Below are 20,375 nucleotides of genomic sequence, written 5' to 3' on the forward strand. Positions count from 1 at the left end.
TGAAAACTACTACAAAATAAACATCTGAACATTCAGCTTTCCAGATTGATATTAAATTATGCTTAGCAATACTATTTTCTACTAAAACAATGGTTGGCAATTTTAAATAAAGGCTTTAACAACATTAAAACATAACATTTAGGCATTTGATGATTAAACAGATTTAAATTTGAAGCATTAACCTAAATATCCTACAGCATCTCTAAGAACTTCACTGAGCTGCCATAATTTCTGTCAGCATATGTAGTACTGAATGACTAGTAAAATACCTGAATTGAAACTATTCCAGTCTAGCAGTTTGTATGATCTTGTGTTACCCATAATTCCGACAAAGGCTGAGTTCAAAACAGCAAATTAGTAGATCAGTTATAGGAGCAGAATAGTGAAAAAAAACTACCAACAAGAACACAATTGACAAGACCACTCCACAGGAACTGGAAAGACACAGACAGCAGAGTTAATAAGAGGCTGAAATAGAAAGGGAAAAAAGGAACATGCTATAGCAATCTAGCACTAGGGTGACCAAAGTGTACAGTATATAGCAATTATTGTCTTAGCAATAAGTTCTCTATCCACCTTCAAATGTTCTTTCCTCTTCTGTTTTCCTGATTATTCATCTGCCAGTTTACTTGCTTCCTTTAATATTTTACAGACTTAGACTCAAGTACTTCATGATCATAACTATATCAGATTGGTTTTTCTACTTCTTCACCTTCCCTCCCACAGTCATGTGCCTTCACTCCCCCTCTGGTTTTCACTGGTTTGCAATATACTGAGTTGCAAGTGTCATGCATTTTATATCCACTTGTCAGGAGCAACCTTCAAGTCCCACAGAAACACTGCAGCTCTGCAAACATGCATCTCTAGCTTCTCTTATTTCTCGTCCTGCTTTCAGTCAGTTGGGAAAAATAAAGGAATCATAATGCAAGAAATTAGGTTTTAAAACTTCTGAGCAAAGTTGATTTTTTTTTTTTTGCTTTGTCTTTAATAAATGTATCACACAGCAAATTTGTCATGTAAGAGACCTGTATCAGAAATCTGTTGAAAATACAGAAGCCTAAAATAACTTTGTGGCAAAAAAAGAAAATAACTTTGTGGCAAAAAAAGAGAAGACTCATGTGTAAGTTACACTTTGACATTTCTTTTAATCTTCTCTTCACTGTGGAAATAGATCTTAACAATAGAGAAAAAAGAACAATATTTGTACTCATATGCCTTAAAAAAAACCCTTAAAGAAGGGGGCTTAATTTGAACTAAGTCTTGGACTATATTTCATGTTGCCAGTTTACTGAATCTTTAGATGAGGAACAATCTACCTGCTTGGAGAACTGAAAAGGAAGGAAAGGGAGATTATTTTTTGTAATTGCTTTTAAAGATGCATTTGCACAAACTTGGTATTATTACTCCTGACTAGTGCATGCAAAACCACTACAGGTGCTATTTTTACTCTCCTCTGCATTAAGTGCACTGTTAACTCCAACTTTTTACAGTGTATTCCTTGTCTTCAGTGACTAAACCGAAGTCTTCAGAGTCAAAAGTCACTTAATTCTAACGTTAGAACTAGGACATGCAAAATACACATGTTCTACTACTGGGGGTCCCAGGTAAACATTAAATAAAAATCTTTTTAAGAACAGAAACAAAGCTGTAAAGGTTTAATCAAAAGAGGTTAAAACCCATGTATTGATCTAAACTGTAGCCATTAGTCCTTAAGGATTTCAAGGAGCTGAAAATCAGAAAATATTCATAGTTAAGATCAAGCATTTCATCTTATTTTGGTTTGAATGGAAAACTTGCATCAAGATTTACTACTAAGAAGTGGTAAAAAAATTAATTAAACCCTGAAGAATCCAAAGACAGTTTTTACTACAAAGCTACTGATTCAAATTACTTGACTATTTCTTTAACTTGCTGAAATGTATCTCACTACAGACATATAGCTGTAACTTATTTTTCAAGCTTAAATGATTCTCTGAAAAGTATTGCTTTTAATATCAATCGTTAGCACAGGTTTGCATCTATTCCAAGACTGATGTGTTATAAAGGTTAGGAGATCATTACAACAGGCCTTGGGCAAGGAAGTCATTCTTGACAGAACATACCAGGATTGTGGATGCGATCCAGGAGCTTCACAGACCTTGCACTGACAACACCACCAACGTGGACAAGAAAGCCTGGTGGAAAGGTCGTCAGGGTAAAAAATGGGAATTCCTGTCATGATTAAAAACAAACATCAAATGACTGCTTACCAACCACTGCTGATTGCCAACAAACATGCAATGAATTGCTCATTTCTCTGAAATACAAGCAGAGCAGTTACATTAAGCCAAACATGTCCCTTAGGCTCACTAAGCCCTTCGTGTCTTCATATACCCATAGGGTCATAAAAGCAGAGGTATTATACAAAGTGAGAGTACTTTTCCCCCATAGAGTTGTATCTCAGCACAAGAGTGATATGTAATTAAAGATTTACACATTTGTGTTAGCAAAGCCTCTATTGATCCACTTTTATGATGGCAGTTAAACAATACAATTCCGATGAAAAAAAAAAATCACATTTTTCTCCATTTTTTAGGTCTTATGACTGACTACAGTTTGATTCTGAAGCACAAGGTGAAACAAACTGTAGCCTTGCAAAAATGATGAATGTCTTATTAGAGGAAAACAAACCTAAAAATACCAATGGACTGCTCTGTTAGTGTCATAAGCTCCAAATATAACAAGCAAATATCCATCTTCTAGAATAAAGTGTCTTTGAAATACAACTAAGTTGTTAAACTAAGGAAATTCACTTCCAATTAATTTGCATTAATTAGTTTACCTATTCATAAGTAAAATGACAAGTTAATAAGTTTCAGCAACTATTTAAGAATGTAGTTCACACAAGAGGCAAAGTAAGTGATAACAGCAATTGTTCATGACACACATGTTGAAATAAAAGTCATATTCAAAGGAGCTGAGCCCAAAACTAGAAGATTTTATTTTCTACAGAGACATTCTATGGAATGTCTAATATATATATGTAATAACAACGTATGGGGGAAAGGCAATAATTCATGTTCATCAACTCCAAAGGCATAGAGGCAAAACAAAGAAAAATCAAAGAAAACTCATGCAGTCATGGTTTGTATAATCATAATTGGCTAATGGAAAAACTAAATGCCATAATTTTATATGAGAATAAGTACAGGGTAAAATTCCTTTCTCACATACTTGAAGTACTTGGACCAGTACAGTTCAACTGAGCTTCTACCTGAACAGGGTAGATGCTGCAGATTCAGTGAGGATCACAGTTCTTCCAGCAATACATGGCATGAAAAGTCCTCCTAAACTAAAGCTCAATGTAGATTTACAAATTAATACTTCAGAATTCTTACCACCCTTGTTATAAGAACTCTTCAAATTTTAAGAGGTCCTACAAACTTCCACGTTTTCTAGATTCTTGTTTGGCTCAGACTTCCAAAATTAAGAGGCAAACTTGGAAATCAGCAGCTATAGAAACAACCACCAGAAGGAAAAAAAAAACCCAAACCACAAAACTCAACAAAACCTGCAGTGGTGCCTTATAATTCAATGAAAAAGCAGGAAGATTTCACCATAGGACTCTGTAAACCTGCTCAGCTAATGTTGTCTTCAGGAGCACCATGAAACTGCACAGGGCTACAGTAAAGATTCCACCAGAAGGTTCTAACAGATCACAAAGTGCTTTGCAAGTTATCAGAATAGTTAGAGAGTTCTGAGTACACCACAGTCTGAGCTCCTTTTCTGCACATCTTTCATGCTGAAAAATGGCCAAAATGCAGTCCATCACCATTTGTTAGAACCCTCTCTCACTGTGGCTCTGTAACAGCAACTGCTCAGTGACTCACAGGTCTGATGATGCTATTTCTCCCTGTGGAACTCTGTGACACTCATTCTGCCTAACTCATCTTTAAACACCAAACATACACATCTGCTCTGTCCCTTGAACAGTTACCCACATTAATGGCATTCAAAATATTACTCTCGCAGAACTACAGAAATTACAGAAAAGCTTTGAAGACACCCAGTTAAAATAACTGGTTTTAACAGGCCTCAGCATTACCATATACTCAAATAAACTAAAGAAAACTCGAAAGAACTTACTGGTCTGGTTTCCACCTGGTCTCGTAGGAAATATCACTGCCCATGGCAGGGGTTGGAACTAGATATTTAAGGTCCCTTCCAACCCAAACCATTCTGGAATTCTCTGATATGTCCAATGCATTACCTATGTTGAATGCATTCTTTATTTTCCCAAATAAGTGCTACCCTAAGTACCCCAAGCAAGTAACTATTTCTGTGTGCAATATTGAAACCGACAAAATAATTTATAAATGTTAGTCATTCTAATTAAGTAACTCGACTTCCAGGTAATCATAAGAGATAACACCATAAACAGTTCACATGCTTTGCCCCATCATCATCATCAGGAACAGACTCAACACATTACATCCCATTTTACAGTATTTTTTCTACAAGATAATATGCAGGTCTTATTGAAATCATGTGCAAATAATTTAAGGTCTAAAAATACATTAAGTGCTTTTAATTTATATTTTTAGTCTTTAAAAAGCCTTCTAAGGATATAACAGATCAGCTGTGAAATGTCTGAAATGCTAGCAAAATCAAAGGTAAACAGAAAAAAAGGCTCTTTTTAAAGCTTCTTTTTGTCAAATTAGAACATTAAAAGCAAAAAGGCATGGATGTGTATTTCAGGATAAATTAACACTTTAACTGAAACCTATCAACATGCAAAATACTAAGCCAAAATGTGCCGATCTGCTAAATGCTCTTCAAAATAACAAACAGAAACAAATCCTGCAGAAATAAGATGAAAAATAAATCTGCAAAGGCTCAGAAAAAGAAAAAGGAAATATTTGAAATAATGAATTCAAAATCCTCAACACAAGAAGAAAGGGCTACAAAGTCAGGCAATGTTGTCAGACATACCCGCCTTGCACAGAACCTATGAGGTGATCCTCCCTTAGCAGTGGGTAACACAAAAAATGAGAAGAGAATCATCCACTTGCTCAAAATAACACCTGGTCAGTTCTATTTCACAGACAGAGGTGATTTGGTTTTCAACAAACATATCTGGTTCTATATGGCAGCAGTTCAGGTTGTCAAAAAATGGTGATTACATTTATTTGTGAATAGGAAAATATTCACATTTCTTCAAGACACCTCAGTATTAACATTTTGACAAAAGCAGGATAGAAACTATAAAACAAGTTGCAAGGATTCATTCAAATGTAAATAATTAAACCCATTATTTTTATTACATAAAATAATTATTATGCCATTATTAAATGGCATTTTTTAGAGGAAAATATTAAAACTGTAAATCCCTTTTACTGCTTGGCAAGTAGTTTATGTTTGTTTAAATCCTTATTTAAAAGCCACCTGCACACCATTCCATGCAGTAGAATGAAGGCTGAAGTAGGTACCAACTCAATTCCCAAAACTGCAAGCTTTTGCAGCTCTATATGGGATTTTCTCCTTGTTTACAGCTATTCCAATGTTTCTGAATTTAGTTCCAGTAAAAAACTTTACCATCATGGAGTTAGTTAAATACTAAACTTACAGAGACCAAATAACAGTCATTTTTGCTATAATTTCTTCTTTTCATACCAACTGAATCACTTGAGTGCTATGCACAGTTAACTGCTCCATGTTTTGGTAATATATTGCTCCACTTTTCTTAATGCTTTACTAATATCTTAAAACTTAAATAACTTCTGTACAAAAGGACTATTAAACATTCAGTATTTGTACTCAGTTTTCAGGCCTAGAAGTTACACACATTTTTAAACAGAATGTAACAGGAAACATTTAGCATACTACAAGCAACATTTTCACTTTAGAGATCAGAAGTATAAAATGTCTTACCCTTTGCTCCAGAGCTGACTGAGTCTGTTGTCTTAAAAGAGTTTTAAATGGCCCCCCTTCTTTTCCAGCACTCCCACTGCCCATTCCTGAGGAGTATCAGTACAAATGACATTCAAAGAAACATATTATCATTTGTAATCAAAAGGTTCATTCAAACAGTCATTGAAAGCACGCAAATTATCCCCATAAGTTTAATTTTAAAACAACAATGCTGAGCATCATAGTTTCACCTGGGTTTGGTTTTCACATGACTAGTTGATAGCATTTGGACAAACCCTCCCTGATCTAAGAGCTTTTTCTGCTGTCAACCCGAATTAGAAACAACTCAAAATACAAAGACTTCAAGATCAGGGCTTGCAATTCTTTCCCATAACTTTTCTTTCCTTTTCTTGTTACTACTGGGATTTTTACCTATGATTTAAATATAGAATTGCCTTTTCTACTTTTCACTCGAAGTTTCTACATAACCACATCTTCAGTCCTTATCAAAAAAGGCTGTGAAAATAACATGAACTCCAGGTTGTTGAATGATGCCTTTCTGCCAAATTACTTTATAGTTAAGTATCTCTCCCTACTGCCATTACCTTTCTTTTAAATAAAATTAACAAAAATCTGCCTTTCTAAGTTTCAGAATAACTAAACCACCTTTCCTAATCACTGGTAGGAGACTGTACACAGAATTACAGCAGTAGCTATATAATGCATGATTAGGAGCAAAAAGAAACTTGCAAAGGCAATGCACATCTTTTGATTTGAAATATAAACTCTGAACAAAATTGACAATTACTTTTCTTTAATATCTATGCAATGAAATATTCACTCATCTGATTCATTCAAATAAGCTCAGGACTACTGCTCAGCTTCTAAATCTGCCACAGTGATTACTGTATTCACACACACATAACCTGCAGATTATCAGTAAATGAAAAGAAGATATAAACTCCAATTTTGCAGAGCATGGGTAATTCTCCCTTTCCTTCTTTCAGGTTTTTTACCCTCCACTAGAGGAGTTTTTCTGAAGTCCAAGTTTATCAGACACACAGACATCTCTGAATGATGTGCTAGCAGTGACCTTAGCTGAGTGTGCTGAGATACAGGTTATGTGTATGACAGTAAATGATGTGTTCTCTGGTTAGAAATCACAACCCAAGATTGTGTTTTTCCTCAGGGCAACACAATGCTGGTGAATCAGATTTTCTTGGTAATATTTCATGCCTAAAAACATCCTATCACTGGTATCTAAAGCCAACAGTGCTAACTTGACAAAGCAGAACTAAACCCCTAAGTTATATAGGAAAGCAGAGGATAAAGAACAAAAAGGTGTCAGGATGAAATACAAACACCACAGTGCAAACAGTTATGAATGAAGCCAAGATCTGTAACTAATTTAACCTAACAATTCCCTGCTAGTTTCCTTTTTCTTCTGAGCGAGCAACTAGTAAAGATGAACAGTGCTGCAAATATAAAACTATTTGTTCTAACCAAAGACTGGGAGAGCTAGAAATAACACCAGACTTAATAATATATAATTCTTAATGATGCAAATTCATTCCCAAATTCACTCATCCATTTTCAAGAGTTACTAGGCTTACCCTTACCATATAATTATGGATATACATACTACAATTTTCAATGAATATTTTTAGCTGTTCTTGGATAAGGAAACAAAAATATTAGTATCTGTATAGTCCCATTAAACAAGATTAAATTGCTTTTACTATTTGGCATTGATTCTAAACATCATTGTTAGGGACTATACAATATTAAATACAGACAAACGGAGCATAAATACGGGACATGAAACAAACTAAAAATATACAAACTAACCAAAATAGTTTCCACAGAAAAAAAAGCAGCAGTAGCAAGTATTTGATTTAAATCTATGAAAATAATGCATGTCAGTGAAATGGCAAAGAAGGCAGTGAAAATAAAAAGCACAGGCTTTGTTTAAAAGATTAAATTAAAAAGCAGAGTTGCTAGCCCTCTGATAACCATCATTGCAATCAATTAGGAAGGAATTCATGAGCAAGTGCTTGCTCCATGTAACATACACGAACAGCATAGTGAAGAGAATGTGGGGGTTAAAAAAAAATTCAATTATTTCAGTCCAATTACCAAAGGCAATTTTGCAAGGGTAAAGGAGAAATTCTGTAGCAGAAACTCCACCTTTCAAATCCTCTAAGTTCTGAAGCTGTTTCAAGCTTGTGGGGCAGAGGTGAGGGCTATGGAGAGTCCTGTGGGCAGCAGTTTTCAGAGGCTAACAGAACCAAGCCAGGGTTAGAGAAGGCTGTGTGTTAATTGCCCCTGTACCAAATAACAACATTTCCTTCAAAGCTTGTTTAAAAGGCCATAATAGACAGATCCTACCAGAAGCAGCCAGAAGCAGCTCTTCAGTGAAAGAAACACTTTTCCTCAGAACAACTGGGCTGCCATGGCTAGAGTGGAGAGGTTTAATGCTAGAGCCCGAGAGGAGACAGGACTTTTTAAGCTGTGGGGAATCACAAGAGAGTGTAGGGGAGCTGGGAAACAGGAAAATCCTAGGTCCCTGTGGGGGAGGTGCTGTGGAGGAAAGTAATAGAGACAAAGAGATGTAGGTTCAGAAGATGAGTAAAGAAATGGACAAAGAAATCAAAACGAAGCATTTCTGTTCTCTCTAAATGAATCAACACTTACTGCTAAAATATTTCTCAACACATAAAGAAATGGAAGGACAATGCAGCTCCACCATGGGAATGAGAAGCATGCTTTGAAACATCAGGACCTGATTAACTTTAGTTTGCAATGAACTTGTTTTATAGCCATGGTAATCTAACATTGATTTTAAATTTTAAACAGAATTTGATAACAAATACTATGGAGTAAAAGCTAACTAACACGGTCTCGGCACACACTTAATCTGATTTCTCTCATTAGTTAGGTAGAGGTTATTTTTCAGGGAGGTCATGGATTTGCTTGATCATTTTCTAGAGTAATAAATCTTGTAGAATTCTAAGTTCGCGCAAAGAAAAGGAGTTCCCACCTTCTCAATTTCCTCCAAACATATACTATGTCACATCAAAAATGATTAAAATACATCATGCTTTTTGTCAGCCTCTGCTGATTTGCAGTGGCACACAATCTATCACTATTCACACTTCAAAACCCAAAGCATATAAATTTATAGACCAAAATGGAGAACACAATCACAAATTGTAATTTAGAAAAGACATTTAAGGTAATATTTTCCTGAATTGAAACTACTGAAAATTAGATGTTTATGGCTCAACCTCCTCTGTTTTGTTACTCATGTTGTGAAATTGTGGTATCTGCACTCTTTGTCCAGGTTAGTCTCCATCTCAGACATGCGAGCACACTGCCTACCTGGCTGAAGAATACAAAAGAATATAATATACTGCAGAAATATCAGAAAACACTCCATTTTCCACCTCAGCCAATCTAAGCAATTGGCATCTCCACTTTGACAATGTTTAATGTCTCATCAAAGAAATTTGCATCTTTCACTCTTTTTAAACACTAACATCACCAACTTTCACCCTGATAAATTCCAAGTTAGTAACAGTCTTGGGAAACGCAAACAGAGGTCTAAACATACCCAGTGAATTGTTACAACCAACACACTGCATTAAGTATATTATGGAAGCATCTTCTGCACATCATCAAATTATTGGCAAAACAAATGCCTTCAGAAATCCTTTTAATCTATTAAGATTCAGAATCTAGTATGGCACACCAAGATGCAGAAGTTTAAATGCAACCAGCACGTCCTCTGGAGACAAGTTTCAGTAGCAGAGTTAAAACTGCTACAAAGACAATGCTAGTAAGCAAAACTGTGTCCTCTGGTAGCTTTAATTCTAACAAGACAGCTGAAAAAAATACCTTTACATACTTGAAAAATCCCTAAAAATAAAAACTGCACAATCTGTTTCAGTTCTGAATGCCTAAACATGAGAGGGTCCATCCACCTCCAGAACACTGCCAGCAATGAGAGAAGGTTGCAGTTTAAACACCTGACAAATTCCCAGTGAGTTCCACCTTCCACAACTCAGCAGATTTCCATCTCTAAAGATAACCACCTATGTTACATTTAAATCCTTGACATGACATGATCTTACCAGGGAAAATCTGATCAAAAGAAACAGCTTTTCAAATAGTCAATGAACCAAACACATGAATTTGTGGTTCTCCTGCAGAACATATTCTGCATCCAGCTATATCTGTAGGTCCTTTTCCACCTTCCACAACTCAGCAGATTTCCATCTCTAAAGATAACCACCTATGTTACATTTAAATCCTTGACATGACATGATCTTACCAGGGAAAATCTGATCAAAAGAAACAGCTTTTCAAATAGTCAATGAACCAAACACATGAATTTGTGGTTCTCCTGCAGAACATATTCTGCATCCAGCTATATCTGTAGGTCCTTCAAACAAGTGTATGCATCCAGCTATATCTGTAGGTCCTTCAAACAAGTGACCACCATAGGTTTATTCAAAAAATACCATTTAAAAAGGACAGAAAAATAAAGTGTACTTTGGTTTGCTTGTTTGTTTCAAAAATGGGACAGAAAAGATAGTACCAAGAGAGTTTTATAACTGGAAGCACTTTCAACAGATATCTAGAGCATAAACTTGGGAAAATATTGAACATAACTCTGTTTGAATGCAACATTTAACTTATCTGCCAGGAGATAGTCTATCAAGCAAAGCTGAAACTACTCCAATATGCTTACAAACTGTCTAATTAGATGGAGACAAGAATGTTTTGAGCCTCAAATACCACAATTTAAAACATAATTTCAAAATTATAAACTTTTCTAAACAGTTCTGCAAAGTATTTTCTCCTACCGTAACAAATTCAGGGTATTGGTCACATAATGGAGAATAAACAGACAATAATCAGCTTGGAGTTGTGCTGACATTATTACTGATATGAGTCTAACCACAGACTGAAAAACAAGGAGGGAGGAAGCAACAAGTTGAAAAAAATTATGGTAGACGAATAGAGAAAGAAAAATGCTTTTTGAAGATGGCTGGAGTTGCTTTTAATGGGATTTAAGTTACTTGCAAAGTGTAGACTGTGTATGTAAAGCCATTTCCATACAACAAGGAATAAAAAACCACAGCAGCTGCTAATTTTGTAGTATTGCATTTGCAAAGATATGTTAAAAATCACAGAGGAATGTATACAATATACTTAGAGCACAACACATTAGGCTTGAAGACTACATAGTTATAGTAACACCATCCTTGCCATATTGTGGTGAGATATGTACTTGCATGATTTCTAATATGAAATGGAGGAAATAAGAAAAAGGCAATTACTTAGGACTCCATTAATGCTCTGAGAGGTTTAATTTCAGCTTGAATACAGTTGTGTTACAAAAGTCATTTTAATGTTCTCCAGGAGAGTGGAAATAAAGGCAGGATTGATATTTTTGCCCTCTAGAAACCCTTTGGAGCTTGAGGTGTGCTATGTGAAGTCTCCAATTTCCACATCATTTTGATCACTTCAACGCCAAAAAGCAAAAAGGGTTTGAATGAAAATATAAAAAGAGAAACAGAAATGAAACAAAAAAAGTGGGTGGAAGTGCCTTACCAGTTTTGGGTGTCAAACTCAAATCTGTGTCAGAAGAAGAGGACTGTCGACTGTAGGACTTGGAAGGTGAAAAGGAATAGGTTTGGTTTTTCAGAGGGGTGGAGGGTCCTGATGAATGAGTATTGGGATTGGGATCTTCATTGAAAGGAATCCTGCCAGAAGAAGGTGGAAACATATTCAGTAATCCTGTGCCAAAGGACCTGGCTGACAGCAGCATGATCCAAACACCAGGATGGGATTGGGGCAGGGCCAGCAGCTATTCCTTAGGTGCGAGACAGGGGATGAGGCCAGAGGCAAAGAAATGCTGTTTTACCCACTCAGCATTCTACAGACAGATGCTGATCATCTACAATGAAACAATTAAGCCAAATGAAAGGCATGAGATGCGACGAAAAAATTAAGATATATATATATATACGCAAAAGAAAAAAATTGAAAAGTTTATGGCTTAAAAATCTGGTCAAATACACAATGCTTGGAGTTAGTTTAATAAAGAAAAAATGATTTCAAATTATATTTGTGTTTATACATATTTATCCATTTATGTATATACACACATATGCATTTTAAGGAAAAAAAAAAGTATGTTTCCTTATCCTATAGCATCAGCAGCATGCCACAGCTAAAAACAGAGCAAAGAGAAGAATCTTTATGGGCACAACTATATTGACGAACAGTTCACTTCTGCATAGCTTGACTTACCTGCTCTCTAAAACCATCTCTTCCACAAATGGCACAGACCCTTCCTAGAACCATTTGAAAACCTAAATACCATATGTGAATTATGAACTTGAATCAAAATGTGATTTCTTCCAATGAGTGTAAAACAGTGAATGTTTCCCAGATACATCAACTGATTTTTTGCTGAGTTTCTCAGGAAGTAAAGCATGTGAGAAGGCAATGAAGAGTGTGGCTTTGTGGAAGAGACTGCAATGCATTTTCAAGGAACTATTGCCTTTGTTTCAGCAGCTGCACTCTGAGTGGTTCTTTCCTGACAACAGAAGGTGTCTCCATGAGAACATGAGGGAGCAAAGATGGGTGGTACCTGCCTACACTGCCTGCCTGCCTGCCCTTAGCCACCACTGGGCCTGTGGCTGCCTCTCCCCAGCTCTGGAGTGTGAGCAGTCTCGTACCAGTGTAGATGAGAGTGGGAACAGACACAGAGAAGTTCTGAGTAAGTCGTGAGCCAGTAGCAGTGTGAATTGGGCTGTTGTGAGTCGAGCGGCATCCATGGCTTGGCGGGTGAACCAGCGGAGACCTGAGAGCATTTGCAGCCAAGGTGGAAGAAAAGAAAACAATACATACAAACAGGTTGCAAAGTTATGTTATCAATGATTTCAGGGAAGTTTAGGAGATCTCTTACTCTAAGCAGACTCTAAGAATTGCAATTCCTAGCATGCAAGAGTCCAGAGGAAATAAAAAGGGAGGAAGGAACAGCTTAAGCACTCGCTTGGGAATGCAGAATTGAGTCTTTGGCAACAGGGCATCAAGTTAGTAAAGCCAAGAGTAAGAAGCATTAGTTATTTTGCTGGCTTTGAGAAACACTATTTTTTGGACTGAGACAACATCCACCACATGGATTCTTCGGGAGGTGAAATTTCCACATTCTGCTGCAGAGTGAAAGCCACTGATTTACCTATGGATGCTTTTTGAGTTGATAATTACCAGGTCTACCTCTTTTCTTTGGAAATCACCACTGTTACTTTCTGCTACACTCTATCCAGAAGTTCTTTGGACGGCAAATTTTTGAAATTAAGACAAGTTAAACAACCTATGATTTGTAACAGAAACCAGTAATTTTGAGAAGTCAGAGCATATTGATGCCTGCACAACAAAAAGGTCTAATTTCTCCTGCAATGACACAGCAGTTCAAGTTAATGAAAACAGCTCATTCAATTAATACCTCTGAAAACAGAGCAGAGAGTACACTCCCTGTGCTGGTCTTTGCTTCCAGAAATTCAACTGCTCTACCAAACAGCAAATAACTAATTTATCCAAGCAACAAAGCAGTAACAATTCGGAGAAGGCTGCAAGTATATTACTATTAATTTGCAGGCATATAAAAAAATTCCATTCAAATTGTGTTTGGAGCTGCAGTAGATATGACAGATCATAAAATTCTACCTCTCATCATAAAAAGTTTTCTCTGCAAGTTCCCAGTCTACCTGTTTTGCCACAGTCCTACTTGTTTTGCAACAGTAAACAGCAAAGCACACAACAAAAGATGAGACCTCTTGAGGGTCATTGTCTAAATCACTGACAAAACTGTCAGAATTCAAAATTTATCTTTTCTTATATGCTCAGCATAAACAGTCAAACCTGGTTGTGCTGAAAAATCTTGAATAAAAGGTATATCCCAAGAAGCCCTGACAAAAATGGTTATTGTACAATAAACACAGAGTCAAAGCAGAACTAATTAGTTAAGAAACTGGTGGATCAGAACCCAAGGACATATAATACATTTGCTACATACATTCAAAATAGGCCTAAGTAAGGATTACCACTCCAGCTTCTATTGAAATAGCATAAGTAATCCCACCTAAAACATTTCCAAGTTGTGAAATATCAACTGAGTTGCAGACATAAAACTACAAAAGGAAAACAAATTCTGGGGAAAAAAAAGAAATCACACTGGTTATGTAAAACTGAATGAGTATGAGAAGAGAGGTGAAACTTGTTTCTCTACAAGCTACTAATTCATACTTACTCCTTCATTTCTTTGGATGGGGAGTTACATGCAGGTAAAAATGCTGATGTGTTACTTAATTTATCCAAGGTGCAGGCAGTTCCTATGGCTCTCACTACGAGTCCAGACTCTCCCTCCAAATCAAAACACTGCAAATAACCCACAACAGCATTTCCTCTCATTTCAAGCACCTTCAAGCCAATCTTCCTTTGCAATTCACCTACAAAACAAAAGGCAGAGAGCTCTGAATTGCAGGGAACTTCCCTCCTTCTGTGGTCTTTGACCTCTGCTTTTGGAACTGCCAACCAAGTCAATCAAGTAGGTGATAGATCCATTCCTACTACTTATGTCAAGGAGCTGGTCTCAATCTCTGCCTCCTGTACCTGTAACATGGTGTGATACAGGTGTTCCTACTGTAAACTTAATTGAAATTAGGCCTGTACTGGTCTTGAAAAATCTCTAAGACTGAGGTAGTGTATGAAAGTTTCTCTCCGAGTGAAAATCGCTACAGATTTCATCCCAGCCAAGACTGAGACTGAATTTTTCTTAACATAAACAACACATAATCTGACAGATCTGTGATAAAGCCTGGCTCCCTCTCACAAGTTACAGATTTCTTCAGGATTCTTTAGGTGTGGCCTCTAAGTAGTTCAGAAGCTGGAGAAGTTAATTCTTTTAATAGTTTGAGTCAAAATGCTTAATACTCCTAATATGGGTTAAGAACATCTTCAAATTAGTTTCACAGGTTTCTCTGACCTTGCTAAAAGCAACCAACACATGAGACAGCAGCATGGCCTCACTAAGAAGGGGGAAAAAAATGTCACCCATAGCAGCCATCAGTTAGAACAATATAATCCTCAGAAGACACAGCAAACTGAAAAAATAGGCATAATTAATACCAAAAATCATCTAGAATCTTTAGCAGGTCACTTATTTAAACCATGAATATTTTTTAAAGTAATATCTACTACAGCCTATATGTTTAGTACCTGACATGAGTGAAATAAGTCTTTGTCTGGCCTCATTGGATGCCCTTGGAGTGCGAATTCGGTCTATCCACTGGTATTCTGGGTCTTCATTAACTACAAGTTCTTCCACAAATCCATGAATTATTACTGCTCTGTAACACTTAGGAATAGATGTAGCTGTTAAAAATAAATAAATACAAAAGATATAAGACATAGGTCTGTGTGCCAAAAATTCTAGGAAAAACATTAAATGATACAAAAAAGTGACATGATGGGATTCCAGAAGGCAATCCACATGGTTTTCCTTGAAAATGTGTACATGTCCAAGCAGCTTTGTTCTGCAAGACCCTGGAACACCAGTAAGAGAACTGCCCAGTGCATCAGTTACAATATGTACCATTATGAAGCCTTTCCACTTTGTGCCTCTTAAAGAGGATATGGACTCAAAACAAGACCAAGTGCATCTGCACAGGGATTGAAATGCAACTTAAGAGGAGAAAATAATCAGTTCTGTACATAGTTTTGAAATACGAATGGTAAAAATGTATTCAAAAAGAAAATTAAGCTAAACAATTCTATGTATCAAAACTATGATACTACAAATCCTCTGTGTTTGCTGCTGGCTTCAACCTAACCCCCACTGGGCTCATGAAATGAGCTGGAGAAGAAAGGGGGGCTGACAGAAGAGGTGAAATTAGAAGGGGAGGAAACAAGTTTTCTGTTCAAATCAACTACTTACTGCAAAAAAATTTGACTCCACAGGATGACTGCCTAAATCTGTTTAAGTCATTGAAGAGATCTACTTTCACCACCACGTTGATCTCCCCACGGATACCTACCAATACAACAGGTAAGATCAGAAGCTGTATCAGAAACAAACAAAACATGTCCTCTTAATTATTCCCTAGTATTAGGAATTAATGCAGTTTCCATTAACACCAAATCAGTTTTTCTGAAAAGAATGTTCTGTAATCAACTGGCAGTTCATGTGTCAGCTCTAGGCTGGGCCAGAGGAGCAGGCTGACCCCTCCTTGCCCCTCAGGTCTGCTGCAGAGACAGCGACTCAGAGGAAGTTTATAGTTCTGCCAAGCCAATACCTGCTGCACCAAACAGGATGCTAGAAGAAAGGCAGGATTGGGAAAGGAGAAGCCAGGAGCCTCCTGATCCTGCAGTGGCCTCTGCTGCAGGGGGCAAGTGCTCTCCCTGCTGACGTTTCTCCCTGAAGCAGCTTCAAAGTCACAATAAAACTACTCTGAAGTTCAACCCAAGGAGAAAGATTTATGGTTCTTTCTAGAACCACAAAGGGCACAATAATTGCCTGCAAAATACTTGAACTGTGAGAAGAAATACATAAAAAATAGGGTATAACAGACCTTTTAGACAATTTTCACCCACAATTAAACCTTAATATTAATTGAAGATTTCCTTACACACAGCTATTCCTTGTTGATTTTTCTACTTTCCTCTTCTAAGCCTTTTCTTCTTTTTCTCTATGCAGTAACAAAATCATTCCACATATTACAGGTTCTGACATATTGAGGACTAAACCTCCTGATGAGTCTGATCTCTGGTGTCTTCAGAAGCCTTGATCAAGTATATGACATAAACAACAGCACTGGATTTGTTGTTTGGCTCAGATGTTGTTGCAATAAAGTCAGCTAGACCTATCTTTCAAAAAGCCAACAGAAAGTGCCTCAAGTTTATGCATTTTCACAGATAATTATGCTGAGGTGCATGAAACAATATTAATAAACATTTATAAACATTCTATTTATTATTTTTAAGGAAACATCAATTACTGTTTGCCAAGAGTCAAGATAACTGAAATCTTGGAATCTAGTGCAATGAGCATGAACATATAAGAATCCCAACTTAAACAGAAACAACGCTGTGAAATACTAACAGACCTGGAAAAATACGGGGAAATCTAACTCTCTCTGACATACCAGTTGTACACAGCCTGTGACAATGCTCACCTAATTTAACTTCAAAAGAAAATGTAGGATAGGAAAATGTGCACAGAATAAGAAGGTAAGAACAATATCATGCAGTATTTCTCAGAAAAACCTCTTCAATAGAACCAGTTTAAAGGCAAAAAAATTACATTTACATGTAAAAAATTTAAACATAAATGTAAAAAAGTACATTTAAAATACATTTGCATCAGTGATGATGACCACCTAGTAAATACCATCAGTGATTTCCCAACAATGACTTCTAATTAGCTTCTAACACAGTTAGCTCATTTAATTCACACTAATGAACAAAGGTAATGGAAACCACAGAGATGTTCTGCAATAAAGTGCCCAACATCAAGCTCATTGCTGTAAACTGACCTTGACCCTTGACTTCCTGAGACAAAAGCTGTTTCATTGAAGTCAAGAGCAAAAATATCGTTACTTTCATCTTATTCTACTTTCAAGATGTTCTGATGAACTCTACCTAACACTGAGAGGACTTCCTGCAGGGAAAAGGAATTTCACTCTGTTGATATGTCACATCCTGTCGCTTCATCTCAAGTGAGGTTTATGCCACATGCCAGGAAGGCACAGCCCAAGTGACTTCAGCAACATTCTATTAGTTTAGTAAACACACAGTAATTGGGAAAGTATGTTTGAGTCTTTTTATATCTGAATTTCACTTTAAATACCAAGTGGAGATTTTTTTCCACTGGTCACAAGCCCTGCAGAAGGCCTTCTGCCAAGCACTCGTCTGAACTGCTATGCCAGAAATCCTCTCATGCCAGAAATAAGGCCAAAAAAAAGGCCAGAAAAGTAGCTTTCCAGCTCCCAAGGCTAAAATTATTACCAATTTCTGCAGCCAGTTTACAGAAAGGAAGATTATAAGAAGCAGATTATACCTCAGACAAGACTGTTTTCAATTAGCAACTCTTACCATGAATAGTATCGTAAATTGGAAACCATCCTGAAATAACTGTAGCTGCTTCACTGTAGAGCAAAGGATCAATATCTATGTACACTTTGCCAATGGCATCATTGGCACTGTAGGTATCATGATCAAGGACTGTGATCTGGAGAGGCTCATCTTGGAGTTCTTCATCATCTACCTGGAAATAAATAATAACATAGAATCTGAGTATGTAAAAGAAGTTCAGGGAAACACAGCTGAAAACAAATGCAGCTATGTACAGTGACCTGGCACCAATCAATCTGGAATTTCAGTTTCCTGTAGCTAAACAACACATTCTCTTATTTGGATTTTACCCTTCAGAGACTGGGGAGATCCTGGAAACAAGAGTTATCACTGGAAATAGAGTTATCACTGGGAGAAGAACAGAAAAGCAAGATTACAGGGATTACATTTTAAAATTCCACATGATTTCCTTTACGTCACACTCCCAAACTGTCCACAATACATACTTTTAATTATAAAAATGAAAACTCAAGATACAATACCTCAGAGACCTACTATACTCTGAAGTTATGAATATTGGTGCTCTCACCACTGCTCAGTGGCTTCAAACACAACATTTCACACAACCAGCTGCAAAAATTCAGCAATTTCAGACATGCAATTTTCTAACTAAATGCAATAATCCACCTGGAGATACCGACTAATTTTTTAGGACGTACAAAGACAGGCATCCTACAGCTCCTTGTGTTACATGTCACAGACCAAGAATCAGGTTTGCTAATTGAATGGGACGAGCCATGGAAGTGTTTGCATAATTATAACATGTAGTTTTGCAAAAAGATCAAACTACACACAGACACTTAGGATGGCTTAAGCAATTAAGTGTTTTTCCACTCTTTGAAATGTGGAATTTATTGGTTTTAGCATGCTTGATGTTATTATGTTTCTAACATTACCAGCTATTACACCACTCATTACATTCACATATATTTACACCCGTATATTTACTGTGATTATCTCAGAACACCATCAATGAACCATTCTTATATATACAAGAGTTTTAACAATTCATTTATTCTAAATACCAGAATTTATTTTTTCACGCAATAGAAAAATGCAGTAATGAAATAAAGCACAGAATAAAAAGAACATGTAAACACTTGTTCGGGGCATAATGTCAAAGGACAGCAACAAATTAGATCCTGGAAAGCAACAAGCAATTACAGGAGCATGCTGAGTGCCCTCATCGTTACGTAAGGAAATGGGATGAGAAGGTGTCCAGTAATTGCTGTCCAAGTGCTTCAGTTTGTAATCTTCTCATTGGAATTTTCCACTTTCTTCTTTGTCAAGTGCATTACTTTTCCAACCCAATGTAACACTTCAAAGACCAATTAACTTTCCTTACTCAACATTTCAGAAAGCAGAAGAACACCTGTACTGATGTCTGAAAGGCTTAGCCTTGCTATTTCCCTCCGCTTTCACCTCAATCTTGTCTTTTCCAGCATTCCCCAGAACAACATCTGAGCTGGATCCAACTTGGCAAGCTTTTATCTTCACAAACACTCCTAAAAAGCCAACAAAACACCTTCAGCAAACAAGGTCTAGCCGTAGAAAGGTGTCATGTGTGTTTAAGACAAAAATACACTTCAGTGCTCAAAACTCATCTTTCTGCTTGACATGGAATGATTTCATAAAGGACATCTAAACCAGATATATATATAAAGGTGTCTCTACAGGTACAGGCAAACCAAAAAATACTTACTTCAAATTTGAACCACTCAGAATTCCACTGAGGATTAAGTGATTTGGGATACACATCTGTCTTAAATGTTGTATTTCCAAATTTGACCTAAAAATACAAACATTCATTGATTAGTCAATTGACAAATGCAAATAATTTCAAATACATACTTCAATAATTTCAATCCTTTTCACTGAGAGGATTTTTTAATCAAGTGACATATATTAGTAGCCATGCATCAATGACATTTCCAATCAATCTCTGTCTCATAGTGTGAAACTTGTTTCTTTTCCTCCTCAATCACTTGAGAAGTAAAAATATCGCTTATCTTGGCTATTCAAAGTCACTTGGTGTACTCTCCTTGCCTTCTGTTTATAACTGCTGTAAGCAAAGTATTCTATCTGAATATAGATAGTTTATGTCCTATTACTGTTCTCTCTAGGACTCCTAAACCAGTGTTACTGATGATTTCTAAAAGAAATATAAAAGCAAACTGGGAGTTTGAGAGATATATAGAGACAGGACTACTAAATACTATGTCTTCTCCATACCTTAAACCACATCATAGCCAATCCTGCACTTTGGCCATAACAATCCC

The 20,375-nt window shown here is 36.6% G+C and overlaps 1 protein-coding gene across 1 annotated transcript in view; it reads right to left on the bottom strand.

Moving 5' to 3' along the window:
• C2CD5 (C2 calcium-dependent domain containing 5) overlaps positions 1–19,885 on the bottom strand; it is a gene marked incomplete at its 5' end in the record, with an annotated part of 48,719 nt that extends 28,834 nt beyond the window's left edge. Inside the window, 9 exons of the mRNA XM_009073303.1 lie at positions 2,103–2,211; positions 4,972–5,004; positions 5,911–5,996; positions 12,642–12,766; positions 14,216–14,414; positions 15,184–15,339; positions 15,902–15,997; positions 18,058–18,229; positions 19,799–19,885. Of these exons, the coding sequence (XP_009071551.1) occupies positions 2,103–2,211; positions 4,972–5,004; positions 5,911–5,996; positions 12,642–12,766; positions 14,216–14,414; positions 15,184–15,339; positions 15,902–15,997; positions 18,058–18,229; positions 19,799–19,885 (1,063 nt within the window). The remainder of the gene's footprint in view (positions 1–2,102; positions 2,212–4,971; positions 5,005–5,910; positions 5,997–12,641; positions 12,767–14,215; positions 14,415–15,183; positions 15,340–15,901; positions 15,998–18,057; positions 18,230–19,798) is intronic.
• Between the last annotated feature and the right edge of the window lie 490 nt (positions 19,886–20,375).

Source organism: Acanthisitta chloris, unplaced genomic scaffold (assembly GCF_000695815.1).
Source record: "Acanthisitta chloris isolate BGI_N310 unplaced genomic scaffold, ASM69581v1 scaffold36644, whole genome shotgun sequence".
Classification (NCBI taxonomy): Eukaryota; Metazoa; Chordata; class Aves; order Passeriformes; family Acanthisittidae; genus Acanthisitta; species Acanthisitta chloris.